Raw genomic sequence first — 27,742 nt, 5'->3', positions numbered from 1 at the left:
TGCTGTCATTCCAGATGTTACTCTGTTTCTCTGTTTGTAGATAAACAGTAGCTCATAAGATGTTTGAACTGTAGATCAGATCCAGAGGAGAGTCGACCTTTAACTTTCTTTTTTTTGGGGCTTGTGTAGTTCATGTGTTGCCTTCAGTGTGTGTGTATGTTTAAGACCAACAGAGGAAGTTGATTTTGACCCATTTTCTTTAACTGTCTCCACCTTCTGTTCCTTTTCCCTCCTACGTCACCCTTCAATCCTTCAGTGATCTCCCAAAAAGTTAATACTGTAAATGTTTTAATTCCACAAAAAAAGAAAGTCACAACACATTTAAGTAGGAACATATTGCACACTTGTTTATAGGAATGATAAATATCACACAAATACATAAATAATCCAACAACACTGCAGCTGTTCTCACCTCGTCTAGAAAAAGACGAGAAAAAATGGAGGGAAAATTGATGTGAACTGAATCAAAAGCTGTGAGGATGTTCACTCTGAGGCTGCGTTCACATTGCAGGAACTAAATGTTTGGTTCTCATATCAGTCTGAACAGTCACATATCTGAACTTAACAATGTACAAAATATCAATACCAAAGATTTAACACCCGATGCTCACATAGAAGTACACAAGCAGGAACTGAGGCCGCAGTAATATTTCTTTACCCTTCGGCCTTCTTTGATCAAAGCTTCTACGTCCGAGCGGTCTCTCTTTAACTGCTTTTAAACACAATTAGTTGAGTCTGAGATCGGTGTCATTGTAGATAATCGTGCATCCTGAAGGGGTTGATCAAAATTATTGCAATTTACGATGTCCGAATACACCTTAACACCTCACTTTCTCTCCACTAAATCGCTCCATCGTCACGACAAACTTAAGCAACATAAAAGACGTGGGAATTCCGATCTGACTGTTCAGACTGAGGTCACGAGTCATTTGACAGAAGCACATCACATCTGGTTTCCTCCCGCAGTGTGAATGCAGCTCTCGTGGGACTGAGGGGTTTAACTGTGGGGAACACTGTGAAATAAATGAAAGCCTTTTGCGGTTATGTGAGAGAGTGTGCCTTTTGGAAAGCAACACGTAAACTATCATTTCTTTTTTTTCTTTTAAATGTCCAAACATGGCCGCCATTATGTGATCTGAAAGAAGCTGGAAATGTAGAGAAACGTTTGCATTGATTTTCCCGAATGTAAAGTGTTTGTTGTTTTGTTGTTTTCCTCCACTGTAGAGCGAGTAGTTTTAAAGAATAGGACTCTCTGTGTAGGAACAGTCTGTTTTTAAGTCCATGGAACTTTGTCGTGATCGACCGAATGTTGTTTAACCTCCAAATCAAAACACACAAAAAAAGACTCATTTATATTTAACAACATCTGGATGAAGGAATGTAGATTTTTGCTACAAGAAATCACAATCATTCAGAGAAAAAAACAAATGCTGTTAGTCACAAATAATTATTTTTTCATCATGTAGGTTGTGATATAATTCTTGTTTGTTTTTTTTGAAGTTCAATTGCATTTTTTTTTTCTTCCCTTATTTGATTATTGTTTTTTTCCCTAATTAATCTGTTTGTATTACGACTGGTGATGAACCTGGTAATGTGTATGGAGGCGGCTACCAGAAACATACAGCATGTATTTATTGCACTTTGTGATTTGGGTGTGCTTTTCCTGTTTTTCTTTGTATCGCGAGAGTCCCGAAAAGCTGTGAATTTTATTCTCAGACACTGTACTATCGACCAGATTTGTAAATATTTCACCAGCACAAAAAAATAAACCAAACAATATGTTTTGTAGTTTCACAACAAATAAAAAAAAAAAGTTCTTCTCTTCTATTTTGATGTGTTTTGTGGGTTCAGAAATTAGTTTTTGTATTTCTCTTATTTATATGCCTCTTAAAGTCCCTTATGACCTCTAAGTATAGATGTAATGCACTTTTTTTTTTTACAGGATTTATTCTTTACATTTTATTTCAGCTTTTCCTTTTAAGATTCACTATACCAAAACATTTCATCATGGTGAGTGTTCGTGTACATGCAAAGGACAGCAATCCTGTTTCTGTATCAGGGCTTAATTATCCGTATCATATTCAAACAAGTAGCTAATGTACGTTTGAAGAACACAATACATATAGATCTTATTAGTGATCACTGATTAAATATTGTCTCTAGCAACTAGATCATTTACTTCAGTAAAAGTAATGTAAATGTAAAATTATTATATTACAAGTACAAGTCTTGAATAGAAAATCATACTTGGTATTATCGGCAAACTATACTTGCTTACAGTATACTTCTTTATATATAGATGCTAGTTTAGTCCAATGGTTCCCAACCTAAGGGTCACAAGATAAATCTAAAAGGTCCTGCTTTTTTCATAAGGTGTCACAAGCCAAAAAAGTTAAAACAAATGAGTTCTACAGGTTTGATTTTTACCAATGTGGGTTAATTTATAAGGTTATTATAAGTTTTATTTATTTATTTGAAATCAAACCACAACTGTCACATGTATTTAGTGCAGCAAATAATAATTATTATCTCAATATTTACTAATGCAGTGTAGCCTAGTGGACGTTATGTTGCGCACAAGCCAAAAAAGTTCTACAGGTTTGATTTTTACCAATGTGGGTTAATTTATAAGGTTATTATAAGTTTTTTTTTTATTTATTTGAAATGAAAACATAGCAATCAAATGTATTTAGTGCAGCATATTATTATTATAATCTCAATATTTACTAATGCAGTGTAGCCTAGTGGGCGTTATGTTGCTGCATACAGCATACAGGAGGGGGCGCTGTGTTCCCTTTACGACGTTTAGCGACCCGGCGGGACACACGAAGAAGAAGAAGAAGCTGATGACGTATCCTGTCCCGGAAGTATATTTTAAAGTTGTGGAGTTCTTCCTCATTGCTCTGTTTCATCAGCCACGAGATTCAGCACCAGAGCCGACAGAAGAGTTTAAGGAAAGATGGGAGACCGATTAACCGAGACCACAGCCCGACTGCAACAACAGGTGAGAGACAAAGTCATGTGTTTATATATATATATATATATATATATATATATATATATATATATATATATATATAGATAGATATATATATATAGATAGATAGATAGAAAGCATAAAATGTGCAGATTTCTCAATGAAGTGTTGTGTGAGTAAGTTCCTCTGCACAGAGGACAGTTTGTACACACACACACACACACACACACACACACACACACACACACACACACACATACATATCTAATTAATGTTACACTATTAGTCAAATATAACTCATCCTGGGGGGTAACCAATAAAAGGCAAAGCTGGTTTCATCATTTAAATATTACTTTAAGGCTGCAATGAATTCATGTTTTCATTGTTGATTGGTCTTGTCTAGTTCTTTCTAGATTAATTGATTATTGTTTATTCTATAACATATCTGAAAATACACATTACAGACAATCCCCTACAGTCACTGTTGACATATTCAAATTGCAAGATTTGCACCCTAAAACCTTAAGATGTTCAGTTATTATTCAGGTATGACAAAGTAAAGCCTGCAAATCATCACATTTGAGATTCTCAAACCAGGAAATGCTTGTCATTTCTGTTTTTTTCATTAGAATAGTTAAATTTGCTGCGGATTGAACAATTCGTCCATCAAAAGTTTACATAGTCTGGATTGTTTGGGGGAAAAAATGTAAGTTCACAGGAATTTTAGGGAGTCTTTGAGGTCATTTTGTAATCAGTTTGTTGCATCACGTCCTGACAGGGAGGCAGGTTTTGGTTTCACTGTGACTCTCGACTTGAGGTGCTATAAAACTCTTTTATGGCCTAAATTATTATTAGAGTTCCTCCTGATGGGAAAGCGTGGTGGCTAAATGTTTATGATTCATATCTATTTAAACGGTCCGTCCCACCGAAACTAAATCATGACAAACATTTTATGTTGCACCTATCAATTTTTCTTACTTCTATTAGGGTGATAATCAGGCTCGGGGAGATATATTTGTTTATATTTTTGGCACCAATTAGAGTGTTTTTCATGAGCTATTAACAGTTCCTGTTTGCAGTGTACCAATTCATTTAAAGACATCAACCAGTGGATTATTTTGACACTGAAGAAAACCTCTTGTTTTTTCATTTCATTTCTAAGTTTATGTTTATTCACAGTGAATAGTGATAATGATAACTTGGAAAGTGTAAGTGAAACTGAATCCCCAAAAATATGTGTCATATCTGTATATGAACTTTGAAACTGCATATGAACTTCAGCTGAGTAGATCCTGTTCTCTCTACGGGAACGAGCTCTTGCATCACAAGTAGGAAATCTAAAGATTGGTTTGTTTTTACAAATCACAAATGTAAATGTGTGTTGTTTTCTTTTGTTTCCCAGGAGCGGGAGATCCGGAGTCTCTCTGCAGAGATCGAGAGCCTAAAGAAACCACAGAACCTGAGTCCATCGGCACAACTGGATGGGCTGAGGGATGAAAACACCAAACTGAAGTACCGCATCAACATCCTGAAGAGGGTGAGTGACACAGCAGGAGTAACAGCAGGGGGCGCTCTCATCTCTGAACATGGGTACCACTTCCTCCTTTTCTGCTGACTGCTTTGACTTGAAAGATAAAGCTTCTGTTCACTCATCTAAAGCTTCATCTATTTGTTAGTTCAGCAGATCAAATGTTGGTGATGGGTAACTGAATATTTATGATAATTTATGTTAAACTCTGAAACATAAACCTGTCTGAAAACACGAGGCTAAAACGTTTTTGTAATTTATTGATTTTATTATAATTTTCCAGCCTTTAGTTGTTTATTTAACTTGTTTCTTGTACAAATGTCCGTTTTATACTTTTCAGTAGATTAGAAATGACAACTGCTGTCAACACGAATCAACAACAAATAAATGCTTTTCCAACTCCTCCTGCAGCAATAAATTAACTTCTCAACTGCCCATCTGTGGGCATGTTTGTTCCAACAGACGCCGACTTGCCAAAATATGACTTAAAAGATTATACTGCACATCATCCAAATCCTTCTCTGTATTTCCCCTCATCATTACGTTCATGTTAGTGAAGCCGATGTTGCCGTGTGTCCTCAGAGCCTGCAGGAGGAGAGGACGGCCGACTGCGGTAAATCCATGATGAACATAAACCAGCGGCTCCAGGAGGTTTTCGCCGAGGCCATCCGGGCCTCCTGCCCCGAGCTGGACGACCCGCCGCTGTCCGTGGCGCCCAACCAGCAGGCCAAGTTTGGAGACTACCAGTGCAACAGTGCCATGGCCATGGCTCAGGTTAGACTGCCAAGTCTGTCTGTGAATCATAGTAAATGACTCTTTAACTGCGGTTAAATGAAAGTTGGATTATAGATCCTCAAACTGTTTAAACGTCCTGAATAATTTTAAAGATAAGATAAGAGATAAGATAATCCTTTATTAGTCCCGCAGCGGGGACATTTGCAGGCTTACAGCAGCATAGAGTAAAGTGCACACAAGAGACATAGTAAAGAAAGACAGATAAAAATAAAAATAAAAGTATTATAAATAAGCAATAAAAAACAGTAGAAAATCAACAATAACTGAAATATTATATTTACAGACAGAAAAAACTATTTTAACTATTATTGCACAGTGTAATGTATTGCACAGGTTTTTATTGTCATGTGTCATGTGGTCTGCTGGGAGCAGAGTTGGTTGTGCAAGATAAATAGCTAGCCTTCAGTTTTCTACGATTAAATAAATACAACATTTGAGAATTAGTTGGTTTTCAAGGTTTAAAAACAGTTATTTTAGTAGTAAGCCTTTTCTTTTCAGCAATAAAGAAACGTTTCTCAGAAAGGAACTATTTTTAACAGAATATAAAGTTTTTTTTATTTAATCAGGCCCGTCCAATTTGTTGATTTTTATCTGTAAAATGAAGTGTCTCCCTCAAAAGCACCACTTTAAACCTTGTGTTGACCAGAGATATGTTCATAAATTAGGGGGAAGCCCTGTTTTTTTTCATGATCTGATTGTATTTTGAGGTGTTTCATTGTAACAGTGCTGCATTTAGTATTACACTTTGGTGGCAAACTCTTGAACCAACACAACCACTGCATATTTCATCATCTGTTAAACATCTAACACATCAAATTTAGAAATGAAACTTATCAAAGTCGTTACTACACACACTGTTTAGCTCTTAGATCTGCAGTGATGTGCTGATATTAGCTGCCTGGCAGGTCAGAACCTGTGAAGGTTTCTTCACAGGATGAAAAATGTGATATTAGTACTTTTGTATCTGTTCATTCAACACATTTTAAGCCAAACTTCCTCTGACTTTGTCGCGTTGCAGATGCTGAAGGCAAAGGGAATGAAGATCAACCCGAGGGAAATCGCAGAGAAGATCATCCAGAATCTTCCGGACAATGAACTCATCGAGAAAACTGAAATCGCAGGACCAGGTACCAAACATCTGCCTGTGATCATTTTATTTAATTAATTTTTTTATGACTTTTCCTTGATGTTGGGAAGCTATTAGACGCAGCATTGGAGAGATATTTCTGTCTTTTTTCCTCACTGAGATTCAGAAATATTTTTGTTTATTAAACGCCTAACAACAATAAAAACATTACTATGCATTATATCCGGGCAGTGAAGGCCACAATAGAAATACATTAAAGAACTAAAAAAATAAAACAAAACAGATAATCTTTCATTCATTTATTTTTCCACGGACTAAATAGATTGTTTTTGGATTAATATTTCAGAATTATTATTTTTTTTGAAGAATAAAACATTTAGTCAATACCATGAATTTACCAATAATTTAGTAAATATGTTTGGATTTTAATAACAATATATCACAAATTGAAAATGTTCTTGATGCCATCAACTTAACAAGATAGTGTTATTCAATTAAGTTCAATTTGCTTTTACAGAAACATTCTTGAAAAAGATGAATAACAATCTGTCACTTTTTAACAAAATACTTAAATATCAGAAAACTCAGTAAATTTTGAAATGGTTGAAATATAAATCTAACAGCCGAGCATAAACGCACAACTTGACTTAAACTTCCAGTTATACTAAATAGGTTATATGTAATAGTGGAAATACAATAGTTAATTGAATCTCTTCAGATAGCCAGTCAGTAGTTGTGTTAACGTCTGATGTCAGACTAGAGTCTCACTCTGTCTTACTCTCTAGTTTTAGTCTGTATCCTCGTCTTCACCTCTGATGCCTTTCGTGTCTTCAGGGTTCATCAACATTCAACTGAAGAAGCCGTTTGTGTCCAAACTGTTGAGCAACCTGCTGATCAACGGCGTGCAGCCCCCCCCACTGGAGTCCAAGAAGCGGGTACTTCACACTCCAACATGTAGCATTAGGATGGATGCAGATGTTTTTAATAGCTGTACATCAAGAGAAGGGAAATCATTGGCTTTCCTACATATTTGATACTTATTGAAGCGGTTGGAGTGAAAGGGACTGAAGTAGACTGTGTAAAAGGAAAACTGTCTCACGAGTTTAATGAAATATTCAGACATGCTGGTCTCTATATCAAAGTATTGTGAGTTGTCCCATCTGCTGCAGCAGTTTTCTTATATAATGATCCATTTTACAAATAGTTTTCTCTCCTGTGTTAATGACTTAAGAGCAGGTGAAAAAAGGAGTTTTGCCAGGATACTTTTTCTAAGTGTTTTTTTTTTCAAGATTATTTAGGTGTTTTTCACAAAAGATGTAGCACATGGGGTAGTGTAGTGATGCACTTCAGCCTCTTGTGGTTGAAATGGGTATTACAACAACGAAAATTTAGAAAAATGACCAAACAAATCATCCTTGCAAAAACCTTTTTAATTTGTTTTAAGTCATAAACACAGGAGAGAAAACAATTTAGACGCATTTTTCTTTTTTATTCCATTCCCTTAATTACTGGCATTTCCATTCGGTTTGATGGTAACAAACTTATTTTCACCACTCCATGTCTGCTGGATCAGACTGTTGTCTGACTTATATGGGGTAGTCTGATCGTATATTGGCTATACATCATGCACAAAGGTAAAAATACAAAAGAATAGTTGAACACATCGGGTTAGATGACAACAAACGTTTTTAAAAGGGTAGTTTTTGGGCAATTCTATTTTTTGCTAGTATTTATTTAATTTACAATAGATGCTAAAAATTCAGCATAAAGTTTTTTTCCCTTGTTAGTTAGTTGTCTACATGAAAAAAATGTAGACATGTAATCTCTAATTTCAGTTTAATTTTAAATGTACGTCAATTTCACCAGTTTTGATTATTTGTTTGATCACATAGTGAGCGATGGAGGTAAGATGTTAATATAAGACACATTTTAGTTTGAGCATTAAACATTTAGAACATTTTTATTAAAAAATAAGGTTAGGTTCATTTTTTATCATTTATTGTTTAATCTGTCTCTCTCTCTCTCTCTGTGTGTGTGTGTGGCTCAGGTAGTGGTGGATTTCTCTTCTCCCAACATTGCCAAAGAGATGCATGTGGGCCACCTGCGCTCCACCATCATCGGGGAAAGCATGTGTCGGCTGTTTGAGTTTCTGGGCTATGAAGTTGTCAGGTCAGTTCAGTCACTGTTCATTAAACCTGCTGCATTTCAAACACGATCACACACTGCTAAGCAGCTCACTGTAGCGTACTCACAGAATGAATAAGGGACTACTTGTCTCACTGAGAATTATAGTTGGAATAGACTAAAAGTGCTCATCCACATGTTTATGCTAGTGAGGCCGAAGTTTTCATTAAACACCAGAACAGAAAACAAAATTGTTGCATGGATGTAAAATAGAGAGAGATCTTTTCTTTGTAAAGTTTGTCCTGCCACCTTTTGCTGTTACCTAAATCAATCCTCTCTTCGGGCCCATTTTTGATTTGAGTTAAATGCTTATGTCGACATATTGGTATGCATATTAGAGGAGGCGGGACCATGTCAACGCCAATGTTGTTTTGAAAGTCACAAGTTAGTCTCAAGTCTTTACACTCGAGACATGCAGGTCCAAAGTCATAAAGTAAATTTCTCTACATGCAATGCCATTTTGCGCTAAAGATAAATAACATATCAAATTAACAAAAGTATTGAATGCTTTTTAAAATGTGTTAATTATTGTGTTAAGTGTCTTTTTAAAAAGTGCAATTGAACTTTATCATAAAAAAGTAGTGCAGACGTTGTACTTTCAAAGCACATAGCACTATTAACGAAAATCTTTATGTTTCTGTCTTGTGATATTTAATCTCTTTATCTCTTCACATGTTGGAAAAATATCTATAACTTTCTCCTTAAATTTGTAAAATTATTCTTCTTTTATTGTAATATTGTATGTTTCTGCATGTGTTATGTATTACTAAATGAGATAAAAAGATAATTGTCAACAAATAACTGATAGGTTCTACAAGTTAGTTCCAGAGTTACTCACCTACTTTATAACCATTCTCAGGTTGAACCATGTGGGAGACTGGGGGACCCAGTTTGGGATGCTGATCGCCCACCTTCAGGATAAATTCCCAGACTACCTAGCAAGCTCCCCGCCCATTGGTGACCTGCAGGCCTTCTACAAAGTCAGTTATAACTCCATGTGTTTCTGTCTCTCTGTTTTCCCACTGCTGCTCACGGTGGTGGCAAAGTCTCTGAAAGGACACATGACTTAAACTTTAAAACATCATGTAGTCACTTATATTAGGTTTAATGCTAGCTAGTCCCATTGAAAGTAAGAAGAAGAGACCAACCACCGGTTCTGAAAAGTAAAGCAAATGTGGAAGTGCCTTAAACCTGCATTCTCTCTTATGGCCAGCAGGGGGAGACTCCGCTGTTTGCAAAGAGAAGTCAGATTGTATAGAACTCAATCAAAAATGACTCTACTTCTCTTGATTTATTCCCTCAGTAAACATTGTAAACATGAGTTTATGGTCTCAATCTCTAGTTTCAAGTCTTTTTCAATACAGAATTATGTTTTTTTTAAATTAAATTATGGTCTAAATTAGAGTTAAATAGACCATAAAGCAGAGTGTGCTTTAGGGCGGGGCTACCTTGTGATTGACAGGTCCCTGCTACGGCGTCATCAGTCTGGGAGTTGTCTGTGTTTTCTTCTAACAACTTGCCAAAAAACGCCAAAATGCCACAAACCAATGGGTGACGTCACTTTGACCACGTCCACTTCTTATATGCATGATTATGATTATTTGTGTATCTTACAGTATGAAGCCAAAGTTCACAGGGAGGACAGGGTTTAATGAATAATTTAAATTTGTTTTAGTTGAGACAGTTAATGTAAAAAGTGAGAGTTAATGCAAGAATATTCCGTAGAGCATTATGTGCCTGCAGTGCAGTACTTGTGTTGCAGACTTTGAATGTGTATATTGTGTGAATACATTATGTTTAAACGCAGAACATTATCTGCTCTTTCTGCCGTTGTCTTACCTCATTGCTCTCCACACCTCATTTACTTCTTACACCCTCCACCCTGCTCTTTTTGGTCTCTCCTTTCTGTTCCTTTCCCACCTCCTCACCATCCTCCTCCTCGTCTTCCCTCAATTAGGAGTCGAAGAAACGCTTTGACGAGGAGGAGGACTTTAAGAAGCGAGCCTATCAGTGTGTCGTCAGACTGCAGAGCAAGGAGCCCAACTTCATTAAAGCCTGGAACTTCATCTGTGACGTTTCCAGGAGAGGTAGACAGCAAGTGGATTCTATTATTATAACTATTATATAATATTAAAGGAATAATCCTCCCTCAAACACACAAAGCAACTTGCAATGCATCTATTGAGCTGTTCAAACATATGTTGAGTGAAATTCGTACTTTATCTTGACTTGGCTTTTTTGTTTTGTTTCTGGGTATTGCATTCTGGGTAATGTAGTCCATGTGTGATTTAAGTTGAAGACAACAAAATAAGTTGAGGTACAATCGCTTATTACAACAGTCAATAAAACAACACCCAAAATAAAATGTCTTTAGTTCATATTTTGTTAGTTTTGTAATTATTCAGTTTTAAAATGTATTCTAACTTAGTTTGAGGTTTACATTTTGTTTATTTGGTCTTAAAACCAGTTCTTAAGTGACGATTATTGTGTGTATGTGTTTTAGAGTTCCAGAGGGTCTACGACTGCCTGGACATCAAGATCGTCGAGAGAGGAGAGTCGTTCTACCAGGACATGATGACAAAGGTGGTGAAGGAGTTCGATGACAGAGGTCAGTGAGCAGCAGGTCAATGGTCTGATTAAAAACAGCCTTTTGGGGGTCCTATATTTGAGCCCCTGTTGCCTCTCCACAGTGAGTTATCAAAAGCTTTGAGACAATAATAATAATAATAATAATAAAATCCTCAACATTCAATGTGATGTTGTTCTCGGAAATTATAGCCTGCTGTTCGTGGTGTGACCACCAGGGGGCAATATTGACTTGCATGTATTCTTACAAATTTAAAAAGTTCCATCCTGATATTGTGAATCTTTTTTAGGATTTGTCTAAATCTTTTCCTTTTCTCTCTTTTTCTGTTTCTGTTTCCCCATTTCACTCATTATCTCCTCTTTTATTCTTTTTATTACTTCTAATCACACCTAAATTATTTCTCTCTCTCTTGCCCTATTATGACCATTCACTCATTTGCATCCTACTCTCTTCTCTCCTCTTTGTACCCTTCTCACCTATCCATTTATCATTCCTTTATTTATTTTTTTCCTTTTCTCTCTTTCCTCAGGCATGGCCGAGATGGACGAGGGTCGTAAGATCGTCTTCGTCCCCGGTCAGTCCATCCCCCTCACCATCGTCAAATCCGACGGCGGGTACACCTACGACACGTCAGACCTCGCAGCCCTTCGCCACCGGCTCTTCGACGAGAAGGCCGACATGATCATCTACGTCACGGACAGCGGACAGGTGGGTGAAGAGATGATAGGATAGGGAGTTCAGATCGAAAAAAAGGGTGACAGAGTGTAGAAATACAGGAGCTGAACAAAAAAGAAACCTGGAAGGAAAAAGGTAAACAAAAGGGGAAAAAAATACCAAAAGTTACAATCTAAAATATCTAATAGGGAGCAGAGGGAGCTTTTTGTTTCACAGCAACGTCAATCCTGTTAGTCCTGCACTAAAAGTTTTACTGCACTACTCGTTCTTCAGGGCTGAAGGGGACTATGTACTATAAAGTTCAGATTTTAGTTTTTGTCTTCACAGTGGTGACACCACAGGAAAGACAAAGTGTTGTTTTACACCTAAGTACATTTTTGGGGGAATAAAATGTATCCTAAAATCTATTTAAGCACAGACAAGAGAAAAATTATGGACACACACCCCACTATAGATAGAATGGTCCAAGATCCTTATTTTTTGTTCTTGTTGTTTTTAAACATTAACAATATCCAGACTACTATTTATCATTTAAATACATCTCGCTAAAAATCATCATTTGGTGCTTCCTACAGAAGTCGCAAGCTATAACCTTGAGATGTCATCGTCTCTGTCTCAGCATGAGGATCAGCATTGCATTAGCTCGTTAACATTAGCCTTTAGCTTAAAGCACCCACAGTTGTAAGTACAACCGCACAGAGAGGGCAAGCAAGGCTGTAGATTCTTAGTCTCATTAAAGTTAAAGTCATGAAAAGTGTCTTAAAAGTTACTACATCAGACAACAAAGTCTCCATAATGGACACACAGTCAGCAGAGGTTCAGTTTTGTTCCAGGCAGCCGTGACTTATAGGAAGTCTTCTATTTGTCTGGATAGTACAGCATTACATTTATATTATATATTATATATAACTGACTCTGTGTTTATGTGTGTGTGTGTTTTCTCTCTTAGGCCACACACTTCCAGGTGGTGTTTGCTGCAGCTCAGATGATTGGCTGGTACAACCCTCAGGTGACCCGGGTGGAGCACGCAGGCTTCGGAGTGGTGCTGGGGGAAGACAAGTGAGTTTAAAACACACAGAGCTGACTCTTTGTGAAGTGGTTTTAAAGGGTTGGTTTGAATTCACCAAAGTCCCACAATAACATAAACAAACAAACAAACGAACCAATCGAGGCAGCGGTTAGTGGTGTAACTGAACGCTGTCAATCCGTGAACCGTACGGACCCCCCCTCGCTGTGCGACACACGGATTAATTAAATTAAAATGAAAACGTTACAATGATGTGTTCAAATGTGATCTTGTAAAATGTAGTTTTGGTGAGAAACTTGAATATATAGATAGATAGATAGAGAGATTTTCATTATGGAATTTAAAGGACAATTGCTTTAACATGAATCCACAAATTAGTCCGTTAAAACTAGGGGAGGTTGAAGGGTTAAATGTGGAGGCTCTCCCGCAGTAAAACATCCGACTGTGAGTCAACACTGAGAGCGTTAAATAAAGTGTTGTAGCTGCATACAGACTAATAACAGTTTAGGAACCAAATCCCTGTCACCAGAGCAGCAACAAAGACAAGCATCTCCTCTTAAAAACCAAGACGTCTCCACCATCACCACCACACTGTCATCATCTGATGTCCTTCACTGTATCTTTATCACCACTCCTTCATGCTTTTTATTGCATTTATTATTATACATAAAAACAGAATTTTACTGCAGGACTGCATTACATAATATAAAAACGGTACAGTCAGGGTTTGAACTGATGGTTAAAACTCAAGGATGCAACGCTGGTATTACTCAGCATGTGAGGTGCAGGAGGGGACAGGAAAGTTCTGCAGTAAGTGGACAACAGTTATTAAAAGTTGGACAACGTTGGACACTTCCGTATGAGGAAAATCAAATATGAAAGCAACAGCAGCCTCAAACAAATACATATGGGGCACTGAATTTGAAGAAATGAATGTTTATCAGACCACAAATGAGACAAGAACTAGCTCAGCCCGCCTTCCTTCAATCTCCCCTCCCTGCTTCGAGGAGACTTCCTCTCCAGGAGGTAAGCCATCGGCAGCTCCGGAGACGGACCTTCAGTTAGTGGCTATAAAGCAACTCTTATTCAGCACCAGCAGTCACAGCAGGCTGGGTCTAACCTGTGTAACAGCAACACCAGAGAGTTTACTGATCCGGCAGGGAGTCGGTTGGTCTGGGATGGAATGGCCACAAACCCACTGTGACCCCATGTGCTGTGGTTTGCACTGGCTGAATACGAGTTCATGTACAGACCCTAACAGAAGGTCCGTCTCCTGAGCTGCCAACCGCTCTCCTCCCTCCTGTTTTGCATTCACAGAGATTAAAAAAGAGGAAAAACTGGTTAAATTAACTGTTTTTAAAATGCTGAATTCCTCAAACACGTATTCAAAATGTGTAATTGGCGGAATGGATGCTGATGAGAGGCCATACGAGTCAACACTGTCGGACATATTGCAGAAACTTGAGCTTCCAAACGTCGGCTTTCAGACTTTAAAAAAAATTTGAGACAAGGACTGAACTCTTAAGTGCTCAAAATTCTGACTTTGAATTGCAAAATTAGGAGTATAAACTTAAATATGACAGGCAGAACTTACAGAGCCACACACTTTGAATATTGAATTATTAGTCCTTTTGTACTAAAAAGACTTTGTCTCAAACAAAAACAGAACTAAGAGCTTTTGAAAGCTTTTCTTTCATTTAAATGTTAAACATTCAAGTTCCTAAATCCCAGCAATGATTCTAGAGATATGTGAAGAGCAGACAGACAGACAGACAGACAGACAGACAGACAGACAGACAGACAGACAGACAGACAGACAGACAGACAATAAGAGAATCCTTGCCTAATAGTTAGATGAGTCAAATGTTATTATCATAGATAGAAATGATGGACAAAACTAATAAGACTCAAGTTGTAATAAACTGAAAGTATCCTTTAAAAACCACTGAGAGAGATATTTAACTTTTCATGCTGCAGACTCTCCTTGGCCTCGGTTCCATCTACATCATCTTCATCTTTACGCTCACATCCTCCTCTTTCCTCTTTATCTTCACCTTCTTGTCCTCCTCCTTCCTCATCTTCTTCTCCCTCTTCCTCCTCATCTGTCTTCTCCTTCTCATCATTCGCTCCACTTCTCAATCCCACTTTGGTTGTCCCAATCGTTAGTACTCTGGTGCATACTGTACATCCCCTGTGTTTCTTCTTCCCTTTTTATAGTAAGCAGTGATTACTGTGTGGCTGATAGGGTGAGCACGCTCTTTAATTTGAACACTATCTGTCACGCTGTTGTTTTTTCCTAATCAATCGTCCAGAGAAGAAGAGCCAAGCCCAGGCAGGAGGTTGATGTTACGCTTCGTGGAGGCCCATAACTAAGTGCTGCTAAACGCCCCACGGTAACCTGAGGGGGCGTAAATTGGCCCCGCAATGTCTGCGCCACTCCAAACTCCATTAGAAATTTATCATGCTGTTTTCATAATTGCTCATCCAGACAATAAGGGCCCAGAGCAGCCACGGGGGGAGCTGTTATAGCTGCAAGTAAACAGAGGAATAAAAAGTGAGGTTATTACATTTTTGGCTCATTTTCTGCTTGTAAAGCTCATCTGATTTGGTTCATTGTAGAAAAAGTAACGGCCCGAGGTGTCGGCAAGCAGAAGTAATCTAATATTTTGTCGTCATGACAGCTCTTGGCGACAGAAAGTCAAAACCTCAGAACCGTGAAAGTTCTGTTTGGGGATATTGAGACGTCAATGCACAAACTCATAATCTTTTATTTTGTCTCCCAGATAGTATGTTTGGGGGTTTCTTGACTTCAAGACTTTACCAGTAACTCGCTGAACTTTTTCATTCTTGTCTTTCTCGCTTAGAAAAAAGTTTAAGACCCGTTCTGGAGACACGGTGAGGCTGATGGACCTGCTCGACGAGGGACTCAAGAGGTGCATGGACAAACTGAAGGAGAAGGAGAGAGACAAGGTGAGAACGTCATCATTTCTTTCTGATGGAGGAAGGTAAGGAGGAGAGAGACAGACTCGCTCTTTTTTCTTCATCATTTTGACGTCAGTTTCTCCCGTCTCGTCAATGATTTACAAGGAGAGAATTGGATTGTTTGGCATCATTTTTGGGCCGAATTTTGTGGGGATATGAAACCCAAACCCTACACCTGAGCTTTTACTTTTGAACATCATAAAAAATAAAACTCACTCTCTTCTGTAGGACACATTTGCTGTCTCATAAACTGAGAGAGAAAGGTGACATTAATAAAGGGCAAAGACATTATACTTAATTTTCTTACCTCTATTGGTGTCTAGCCATCCAGACAGCTTTGGCTTTTATTTGTCCAGGTTTTTTAAGATATTAGTGTCTGACATTTCTGCCTCCATCCCAGAACAATGGAGGTGAGTTTCATTTGTGATGCCCACAGAATTTCAAAGTCAGAAAATCAACACTTCTTTCAAGAAGTTCTTTTTACTACTTTCTAGTGAGGAAATAGTCAAGAGGAACAGGAGCAATTGAGTATGAAAGTTAGTTCTTGACCTTGCGGCTTATAGTTTGGCAGATTGATCATAACTCAACCCACAATAGACCACTTTTTGAACATTTAAGCACATTCTATTTGTTGATGAAGGATGAAGGATATTTGTCTACTTTTTTCCCTATACAGAAAATGGGTCAGGAATCAATAAGGGTTGTTTCGAGATGTTGATGTTGTTGAATTTATTTATTATAAATTCTTCTGAGCAGCACACTTGAAATGCCATTCACCTCCACTGTATCTCAGAGACATATCTGAAAACCTCGACAAATAAAACCAAATATTGGGTGAACCGAACAGAAGGTTAAAAGACATCTGATAGATTAAAGAATACAGTAAAGTTGGTATTAATCTGAGGGTAGCAGGAGCAGTAAGGTGGATATACATACACTTACACACAAAAGCAAGATGCCACTAAACCGCAACGTGACCAGTTTGATTCCAGCTGGGACCTTTGTTACATTTCATACACTTTTCCTCTCTTGTTTCCCATCTTTCCTGTACAAAAATGACATTGCTCCAGAGTAAAATATCAAAAAATGTTTGAATTGCCAGTCACTTTGCTACAGACATTCGTGTTCCCAAGAGGATGAATTCTACTCTCCTCTGACTTTTCTTCATGCACCACCAAAAGGATAAATAAGGGAACAAAAATAAATACATTTTAAAATAGCACACAGAGTCAGTGTGATGGTCGTGAATGAAGAGTGAGGTATGTTTTATTTTGGCCTGAGACCCCCTGAACTGCACATTAAAACTTAAAAGACTTAAATTGCACGGGAATAAACTTATGTTTTATTTATTTTTGGAGAAGAAAAAAGAAAGTTGAAAGTATGAGGACAAAACACCAAATTAACAAAGACAAATTAGCACCTTAGAAGCTGCGTTGGTGTAATTACTAAATTGTAACTCTGAGGTGTTTTTGTTTCTGGCCTGCTGTTTCATATTTAATCACCTGTAGGAGGGCTGCTTTGTTTGTCTTATTTCTCCTCAGAATAAATAATTACTGTCAGAATATTGCACACTATTTCAGCTGATGTTAAAAAAAGGTTTTATCCATATTGTTTGTCAAATGTTTAGCCTTTGACAAGCAGCCGTTTAGTAAAAGTAATGCCTTCCAGTAAGCAGCTCGTTATTTCAGCTTATCGCCCGGCTTTTGATTCACTCTGAATGACAAGGGTTTTTTTTCGATAATGACCTTCTGACTCTACAGTAGACAGAACCATTGTTCTTGCCCTCATCCTGCACAAACCCAGCCAGACACTGGATCTTTCTGATCCCACTCCAAGACAGCCACATCTGAAATCTATGAAACGATGCCACCACATTTTTTTTTTTTCTTCTCATCTGCTGAGCTCTGAGGACGGCTAGACTGCATGTGGTCTCTGTTGAACACCGACACTCTTTTCTTCATCAGGCTCCGCTTTTCTTCTTGTGAGCTTGAACCTCCTATGATGTCTGCAAACACAGATTTGTGTGTTTTTAGTTCAAGAGAAAAAAATGGATAATTCTTATCAGAGTGATCATCATCTGATTAGCCAGTAACATCGAATTTTATGATTAGATAACACTTCATCAAACTCAGAAAATGATGTCACCCTGTGTCACGTTTCTTAGAGCAGGAAAACACACATTTAATGATTTGTCATGATGTTACGAGAACCGCAATCCAAGTATTTATTGTGGTTGCATCTGTCATGGCAGTAGGAAAGTACTAGTAGTTATTAGATTTTCTGGAAATATTATTAATTCATAGGCAAAGTAAGTAGAGAGGAGACTCCAATCCAGTTCATTTTTTAATACCTGAAAGTGCCACAGCTCTTATTTTTTATTAATCCCTCAATTAGTTTTTCAATCATGTGCTTAATTGTTGGAAAATATTGAGAAATGCCCATCACAAGTTCCCAAGTCCAAAACCCAGAGACAATCATTCTATAATTATTTAAAATAGAGAAAAGCAGCAAATTTTCACTGGAAACAGAGAATTATTGTAGGGTTGTCATGTTTGATGAATTGCTTAAACAATTATTTAAAATTGTTGTTGATGGCATTTACATAATTGTTGACTATTTTATGGTGGACAAATGTCGCCCTTAAATAATCATATTGAGCAAACTTACTATAAACATAAATAAACCAAAAAAAAATGTTTGTACAACAAGAACTGTGTTTGTGAGTTTGGGTTACCTGTTACCGCTCTTAAGTAACACACGTCCAGCAGAGCTAAACAAGGTGAGCAGCAGTTAACCATTATGTAATAAGATGAGGTTACTTTTATGTAACTCCAGTTCTATGTATTTGCGTTGTCCATCGTCTCACTAAAGGAAAAAGTGAGCAAACAAATATAAACGGTCATTATGGGGGTAAAATGAAAACAAAAAATATACATATTAATATTTTGAGCTAAATGCTTACATCAGCATGTTAATATGCTCACAATTACAATGTTAACACGCATGATGTTTAGGATGTAATGTGCCCTCTGGTCGTTTGCTAGCATGCTAACATTTGCTAATTAGTAATAAACAGACAGCTGAGACTGATGGGAATGTCAAGTTTTCCAGGTGTTTTACTAAATTATTGAACAAATCAAAATGTTGACCCTATGATGGTGCTGGATAAAAGGATTCATCTTGGTGGAAAACTGACTTCAATACAAAATTTTACAACAATCGGTCCAGGATTTAGTCCGAACCAACGCGGTGGACCGGGATGAAACGACATTGTCCCCCAAAGCATCGCTGCTGCTTTCTGCTTCCTTGAATTGAAAGTTTTTTTGCCAAGGTTTTTTCCACTGAAATTCCTTCAAGCCTGATGTTTGTTTTCTCAGACAAAACCAACAGTATGTGATGATTTCATAAGCTAGAAGTCAGAGTTTTCACCACGATCATTTCCTTTGTAGCTTTTCTTATTCCAGGGAAGGCTAAATTAGTGTGCAATTGTATTTTCCCAGCAGCGCCCTGACTCACGCACTCACTTCCATCTTCCTTCTACAGCACAAGTTCTACGTCACTAGCCCTCATGCAGCTGAACTGGACCTTGTTAAGAGAACTGTATGTTGGTAGTTTAGGAATTGGAAGTGGTTTTTTTTTTCCATCAAACATTAGATTTTTCCAGCAAGTCTCAGTTCACAAACCCTTTTCCTTCATCCCAAGGCCATCGTCTGCTGTTGTTTTTCCCTTTACTTCACACAGCAAACCCTCACTTCTCTCTTCATTTTTATGTTTGCACCTTCTGATGTTGAGGGGGGGTGTATCTGAAATTAAACCTGCAGGGGGATATAGAGAAACAGAAAAAAAAAAAAACATCAAACCTGACCTGGTTAAGTATTATCTGGAGTACTTGGTGCAGTGTAAACAGTCCCTGACTTCCAGTTGAACTGCAATGATTTTAATGCTAAGAAGGATGCATGGAAACCGGTGCCAACACAGTTTCCCTGCAGGCTCTTCTGGCCTGGTGCTCCGCTGTCTGTCTGGGTCGGTGCCTATGTCTCCCATCTGCTAACCCTGCCTCATTAAAACCAACCCCAACCCCTGGCCTCCGTGAACCTCAGCCTGCTCGCCGCTGACACTGCTGCTAAGATTTGTTTTCTCCAATTGTGTTGTGTAATACTCTCTTCTGTTCTTCTGTTTTATTATTTACTCATGCCCTATTTTCTTTTTTTATATATATATACTTTTGTATCCTGTTATGTTCTGTTCTTTCCTGTCCTGTCCTGTTGTGTCATACTGTTGTCTGACCTCTTTGGTCCTATCCTTGAATGTCCGTCCTGCTACGACCTGTCATTTGGGCTTTAACTGACGCTGCAACGATTAGTGCAATTATTAACGAGTCGCACAAACGGCAGATTATCAAAATAGATGCAGATTATTATTTAACAAGCAAATATAACACATTAAGCCCTTTGTTGCACCCGACACAATGTCATCGCCAGTGTCAAGATGACGCAGTTGTAATTTTAACGCCCAGTGCCCACGCTTGCACCCATCTGTGCACCGATACTCGTTTGAAGACACGAGGCCTTCCTGATATATTGACACAAGACAGGTTTCTTCATATTTTGAATTTGACTGATGTGGTTGATCGATGAGCATCTCAAGGTTTTCTATGCTTCCATCTTCTCATATTGTGTTTCTGTCTGACTAGATCTAGTCAACAAGAATTTTGATTTGCCCTGCTAGCCTTTGAGCCTTGTTTGTTTGTTTCCAAATGAAACCGTTGTAATTCAACTGTTTTCATGGTGTGGTCATGTGTGGCCACTGGAATGATCTGAGTTAGTCAAAAATGTTCATTACAGTTTAATAGAGAGCCCAAAGGGACCAAAACCCAGAGATGTTCCATTAAAAATAGTACTGAGAAAAACTGTTAAATATATTTAATAATAATAATTAAGCCTTTATTAGTCCCACAATGGGGAAATTATTTCTCTGCATTTAACCCATCCCGGAGGAGCAGTGGGCTGCAATGAAGCGCCCGGGGAGCAACTTGGGGTTAGGTGTCTTGCTCAAGGACACCTCAGCATGTTGCCGGTAGAGGGGTTTGAACCACCAACCTTGTGGTTACGGGACAAGCGCTCTACCTCATGTGCCACAGCCGCTGAAACCAAGAGAGTGATTGGTATTTTGACTTGACAAAGGATTGAAACAGTCCAGCTGGTGAGATACTAGTTATTTCTTTAAATCCCACAAGAAGACCCAACTAACAATAAACTTACATCTACTAACATTACTTTAGTTTATTTTGGTGATTTTTGCCTTATACGATTCAAATACGCATGTAAAAAAAAAAATAAGTCATGATTTTTGAAATTGTGATAAACCAAAGCAAATTAATACTGTCCAAAAAGGTGTAGGTTGAAGTTTTTGTTTTTTTTGTCCAGTTCTCATTAATAGTATACACAGGAATGAAAGAAACCCAATATAATATATTTGTATTCATTAAACCCCAAAAGTCCCATACTAATAAATTCATAGACGCACTAGTGTTCATACGTCAGTTTGATTTTTGTTAATGGTCTCATTTAAAAAATATTCCAAAGATTTATCTGCAGCTGAATAATAGTCACCAATAAACAATATTTCCTTCTGTCTGAATATTTTTCCCAAAAATGTCACCATAAATTTGTGTCTCATCCCGTTCTTTTCTGTTATTTCATGTCATGTTCTCTTTCCTCTCTTGTCTTCTCATTGACATGTTGTTATGTCATATTATCATGTGTGCTGCTGTTGTGTCACATCCTGTCTCAACTATTCAGTCTCTTCCTCTCCTATTTATTCTAATTCTTTAATATAATATGTTATGACCTCATCCTTTACATCTTGTCATGTCATATCATATCATGTCATCTCCTCAGTCTCTTATGCTCTGCTCGACTGAAAGTTTTTTGTTTTCCAATTGAATCCCCGTCATAAAACTTTCTGCATAACTACCTCCTCTCCCTGTTCACTCCCTGTGGTATCAGACGCGTCACATGCAGATTCGAGGGAAGGCTATGACTTAATAAGTCAATTTAATCTTTGTCCTCAGGCTACTAAATTAGATAAATCATTTGGATTAAATTCAACTCTCCGGTTTTACTGTTGGAAACATAAGGTGGCGTACTGCCTGCAGTAATTACAAGCTGATAAAAGCGACAGAGTTATCTGAATATTTAAAGCCTGGAGGACTATTGGAGGGTCGGAGTCTCTTTTAAGCCGTCACTTTTAATAAATGAAACTTCACTGTGCTGAAATTGTCCATCTGCAGGTCCTGACCCCAGAGGAGCTGACCAAGGCCCAGAGGTCCGTCGCGTTCGGCTGCATCAAATACGCCGACCTCTCCCACAACCGCATCAACGACTACGTCTTCTCGTTTGACAAGATGCTGGATGACCGGGGCAACACGGCGGCGTACCTGCTCTACGCTTTCACTCGCATCAGGTGAGGGGTCACTCTGATGTTCAGCGCGTTACTAAAATATGAATTCTGTTCCCGCATTGATGCAAAACTTACATCCCTGAAACATTCAGCTTTGCCACTAAATGTTTTTTAAGCTTGCATTCAATTTTGAATCAATCTCAAACAGGCCCTATTATGCTATTTTCCGGGTGCATATTTTTATCTCAAGTTACAGTTACAACATGTTTACATGCGTTAATGCTCATAATCCTCGTTATTCTCATCCTGGCTGTCCTGCAGCACCTCTTCTCACCCTCTCTCTGAAATGCTCCGTTGTAGCTCTTGCTCCTCCCTCCAGAAAGCAAAGTCTGCCCTGATTGGTCAGCTAGCCTGCTCTGTTGTGATTGGTCAACGTTTCACATTTTTAAAAACTCTTCCTCCAGAGCTTCAGCTCCATCTCTCTCTTTTGTTGTTTGAGGGCCAAACTAACCGGAAGGAGTTTTATGTCACTTCTGTAACATTGTGACCTCATAAAGTTAAAGAAGTGAAGGAGAAAATTCAATGGAGCGGTTTCAGGAGCTCAGGAGCTAAAACACTAAAGAAGAGATCATAATAGGGCCACTTTAAAAGAAGAAACAAACAAACATGGCAGCAGCATGAACTAAAATACATTTTTAAATCTGATGTATGGGAGTATCTTACAGAGCCCTGGACTTTTTTCATCTAGCCACTACAGATTCATAGGCCTACTGGCATAGACTATAGTCCTGTTTTCTGCTGGTGTATTGATCAGCTCAGATTTTTCAGTTATGTGGTAAAACTTTGATATGTGACTGAGGCTTTAGCACAGTACAAACCATGATTGATTAGTTCACATACGGTAAGGCATAAGAAAAACACGACTATCTGTGTAGTAGGCAAGCTCGACTGCTCACTTTGGGACGCTGGAAGTATCCTGAAAGTTAAATTGAGTTCCTCTGATACGTCTGCGTCCTCGTCTCCACTCTGCCCTGTTAGAGACCCTCCTACTAGTCCCGGTATACTCTCATTACCCATATCAGATCAGCCTCGCTGGCCCTCTTGGGAGCTCGTGCCAAGGGATTAGTCTTTGGGGTCCTTCCAGTCAGCAAGACCCAATCTCTCCTCACCCCTTATCCCCTGTATCGAGTGGCCATTTCCTGGCCGCAGAGTGCCGCGTTGATCCCCTTCCTCTCCAGCTTCCCCTGGAGGTGTTAGACTTGGGACAGTGCCCGGCAAAGATTGATCTTCTCTCAGCATGTAGGTGGGGGGGGGGGGGGGGAGCAGACTCGCCTGAGAGGATTCGATGTTCCTGCATTTAGTCAATAGAGCACTCACTGGTGGCAGCTGCCCCCCCACTGTGGGTGTTCAAGTGTCAGAGAAGACAAAAAAAAGACCGAAATGCAGACGGTCTTCGGGGGGCGGCGTTCAAGTTGGAGTGTCCCAAAAAAAAGAACAAAATGGCAGCCAGTTGTACTAAATATAGACACTATGGCTGGAAGTAATAATTTCAGTTATGAATAATTTGAGTTTCCCAACACAAGGAAATTGTGAAAAAGAACTATCCAAGCTTAGCATATAACTTTGTAGCATGCGTAGCGATATTGTGAAAATATTCTAAAAGTTGGTAGATTTTATTTATGTTTAAAAGCCTTTTTTTTTTTTTTTTTTTTTTTCAAAGGTTTCCTTAAAATAACTAAGTTATTATTGGAAAAGTATTTGAACTGTTTTCCTGCCTTTTAACAAATTGCAGAAAGAAACATAATATAGACAAGTGGTATTCTCTAAATATGTCTTAAAAAATCTTCTTCTTTGCTCATCCTAATTTTTTTTTTAAAAAGTAGTATTAATCTAGTAGTACAGAATCTAAAGAGATTGATCAAGTTTCCAGAGGCCCAACGTTACATTTATGACTTGTTTTGTTTGACCAGCAGTTAAATTTGTCAAAGAAGTTGATTGAATCAGCTCCACCAGAGGCTTTCACTGTGTGTGCCTGATGTGAACTGGACTTCTTTTAAGACCTAAAAAGTAATTTTGTTGTTTTTTTGTTCTGAATAAAAGTTTCTCTTGATCTGGAAACTTTGCCATCACAAAGGTGCTGAAATGAAAGGCAGCTGTGTCCGTCTGTGTTTTTTCTCTGGTACAAAAGGAACAGACTCCTTTTGGTTGTTACTGTGAAGATGTTTGGGAACACTGTTCCTTGATCTCTCTGCTGTTACACAACCAGGTTTTTTTATATTTGTTTTATACTCTAACATTTGTCTCTGGGCTCTTTCCTTGCCCATGAGAAGAGATTCTGGTAGATCCAGACATTACTGCGGTAATGGTTCTGGGTAAAACAAGAGTGTTATACCACCTCACTCACAAGAAAATCATCCTCAGTAGTTACAGAGACACAATCATCCTCCATTGTTATACTAAACGTTCCCTCTTTTAGGCGGTATTATGATTTCCAACATAATTTTATTTCAAATTCTTTGATTTCTTACCTGCCAACACACATGATCTTTTCAATGTAAATCAGGAAAAGGCTAAACAACCTTTTTGTACCTCATTAAAATACTTATGTATGTTATTATCAAGATATTACATGGTCCTTAATGCTGTAATCAGCACAATGTTACACCATCATTATATTTTACAGTATATATATTATATACATATTCATAGCTGAACTGCAGTGTAAAGGGTGTGATCTTTATCTGAACTTTAACATGAATTCATATGTGATACTTTCATTAATGGTGATACTGGTTTCCCATAGGTCTATAGCTCGTCTGGCTAACATTGACGAGGCCACGCTGAGGAAAGCAGCAGAGACCTCGGAGGTCCTCCTGGACCACGAGAAGGAGTGGAAGCTGGGGAAGTGCATCCTCCGTTTCCCCGAGATCCTGCAGAAGATCCTGGACGACCTGCTGCTCCACACGCTCTGCGACTACCTGTACGAGCTCGCCACCACCTTCACAGAGTTCTACGACAGCTGCTACTGCGTGGAGAAGGACAGACAGACGGGTAGGTTTTTAAGAAAGATATCGAGGTCAAAAGTGCAAAGAGAAAACACAAAAGCAGACATTCATCACCGTTCTGCTCGCGATGGGAGTCTGCAAATGAACGGGAGGTTTCACTCTGAGGGGGATTTCACTAAAAGCTATCTGAACACTGTCAGACATCCAATTGTTCCTGTTAGAATCTCATCCCTGTGGTTCACTGAAGTGCTACAACTTCAAGTTTAGAGATGCTTAATTATGCTAAATCTCATTTTCTCAGCTGTAGCAGTAAATCCTGCTGGAAGTTATTCTTTTTTTATCATTTTGCTTTGTCAGAATCCATACAGTTCAGACTGATGGAAAGTGTGTTTTTTTTTGTCACAGAATACATGAAGTGGTTGAGTTTGTTGGATTGACATACTGTACATGTAGTCCTCTTTCAAACGGTAGTGGTAGTTGTGAGGGTCAAAAGTGGTTTTAACTTACTTACTTTCATTGATGTCTCTTATGGATAAAACACCCTGTTTGTCCATATACATTCAGCCACAGACTGTTTGTACTTTTTAAAAGTTTATGATGGTCGTTTTTACCGAAATATTGAACAAGAGTTGCATTTTCTGCAGCAAATAACAGCTCGTAGTGACATAGGAGTACTCTAAACTACTTCTAACCTCACTCAGACTAAGGAGTAAGTTTAATGATATAAAATGTTTTGTGAATTACTCTTAGGCTTTGATCCTAACTGGGCCATTTAGGAACTATTTTAAACCTTAAGATGTTATGTGAATACGGCCATTAGTACAGAAAATTTTAACTGAGAAGTTAAATTAATAAACGTTACGTGACTAAGATAAAAAATATTCTGGCTTGATTGATCACAAGTAAGAGTAGCTACAACTAATGTCTTGCAGTTTTCCAACATATTAAAGATTTTCAAATAGACATGTCTGCGTGACCTAATTTTTCTTTTCAAAGAGCATTAGCAGCACGTTGTCATCCATCTATACACTTGGATGCGTCTGCTTGTTTGTGAAAATTACAAACCAATTTTGCTGCCCGACCATCGACGTTTGCGCCCCTTAAACATCCTGCTTAATTCACCCTCTGCTGCTCATTACCGACTTAATTTCTATCGGATTTCTGCTCCGTGTAGCAATTTGGCCCTGATGGGGTGGACGGTCATGGATGTTGCGTGTGGATGCAGATGTCCAGGTCATTGATTTTCATTTGATGCTGCAGGGTCTGCTGCCGCTCTGCCATGGCGGCATCATTAAACGAGCCCCTCTAACCTTTCGCTGTTTTGTTTCTTATTGTTTTGTGCTTCACCTCTTTTTCATCTCTCAAATCGACTTCCCAATGTGTCCGTATATTTTCTCTCTTCCGCTCTTTCCATCTTCAACTTCTCTTCATCGTGTCTTCTTTAGTTGTTTGCAAATCACCTATTCAATCTGTTATTCATTATGAATCTATTATACCAAATTCGGACTACTATCTGCTCGATAACTGAAGAAAAATGAATGTTGGTTTTATCCCTTATGTTTCATTATGAAAGACAATCAGATAAATCATCAGAGGAGTCATGAGATGATTTACAGACTTTTCTCTAATCTGAACTTTTTTTTATGAAACATTTGAGTCTCAAACAGTTTAATCTATAACAATGTGTTTTATTCATTCCAGAAAGTAAGAAATGCTTTATTTGATAGCTGAGTATTTACCTGTTAAATCTCTGTTTCTCTCTCCAGGTGAGGTGGTGAAGGTCAACATGTGGAGGATGCTGCTCTGTGAGGCCACAGCAGCCACCATGGCCAAATGTTTCGACATCCTGGGCATCAACCCCGTCGGAAGGATGTGATGTCACAGTGACTCCATCTCTGTCCCTCTGCATCCAAGTTCACCAGAATCCAGATCAGGAGTGGGAGGAGAAGTGACGACATTATGATGAAGAGTAAACGGTCTCTTACATCACTCACATCACAGCCAAAAAACTCACCGGACTTTAGGAATGAATTCCAACAAAGTTATTCTATCCATCCTGGCAGGAAAAACGCTTATTTTAAGTCCATTAATTAATATCTCATGTAAAGTTTCTTTTTTTTAATAAAGAACCGAAGTGAAACCAAACAATCACCCAGTCTGTTGTCCATTATTTTCTAATTGTGGATCTCTCTGTTTAAAGCCAGATTTCGTTTTGTGATACAATAAACTTGATCTGTCAACAAAAAGATACTTGAGGAAAAGCCTTAATTATCAGAAATATAAGCTAAAAAATAATACAGGCACAAGTCACTTCCTCCTGAGCTGGACTAAATAACTCTCACTGCTGACTTGATACGATAATGGTCGACCAAACCATGACTTTATTTTGCTCTTGAAATTATCATAGTTTAGCCAAATATGTTTTCCATTTTCAGAGGGCTTTCTTCTCTGGATGGAAGGAAGCATCACTGCATTAAGGTCTAGGAATTAAAA

General features: G+C 38.3%; 1 protein-coding gene across 1 annotated transcript; it reads left to right on the top strand.

Annotated features, from left to right (window-relative positions):
• Window positions 1-2,878: 2,878 nt before the first annotated feature.
• rars1 (arginyl-tRNA synthetase 1) lies at window positions 2,879-27,397 on the top strand. Its single transcript, XM_054625805.1, has 15 exons — window positions 2,879-3,004; window positions 4,380-4,514; window positions 5,088-5,279; window positions 6,319-6,427; window positions 7,222-7,322; window positions 8,435-8,556; window positions 9,431-9,551; window positions 10,529-10,658; window positions 11,075-11,179; window positions 11,688-11,866; window positions 12,783-12,892; window positions 15,725-15,830; window positions 22,135-22,307; window positions 25,048-25,295; window positions 27,016-27,397. Exons 1-15 carry the CDS (start codon window positions 2,960-2,962, stop codon window positions 27,123-27,125), a joined length of 1,986 nt encoding a protein of 661 aa, XP_054481780.1. The 5' UTR covers window positions 2,879-2,959; the 3' UTR covers window positions 27,126-27,397.
• The last annotated feature ends 345 nt before the right edge of the window (window positions 27,398-27,742 follow it).

The sequence above is a fragment of the Anoplopoma fimbria genome, chromosome 24 (assembly GCF_027596085.1).
Source record: "Anoplopoma fimbria isolate UVic2021 breed Golden Eagle Sablefish chromosome 24, Afim_UVic_2022, whole genome shotgun sequence".
Taxonomy (NCBI): domain Eukaryota; kingdom Metazoa; phylum Chordata; class Actinopteri; order Perciformes; family Anoplopomatidae; genus Anoplopoma; species Anoplopoma fimbria.
The sequence above is the reverse complement of the archived record's forward strand: the minus strand, read 5'-3'. Positions and strand labels throughout refer to the sequence as shown.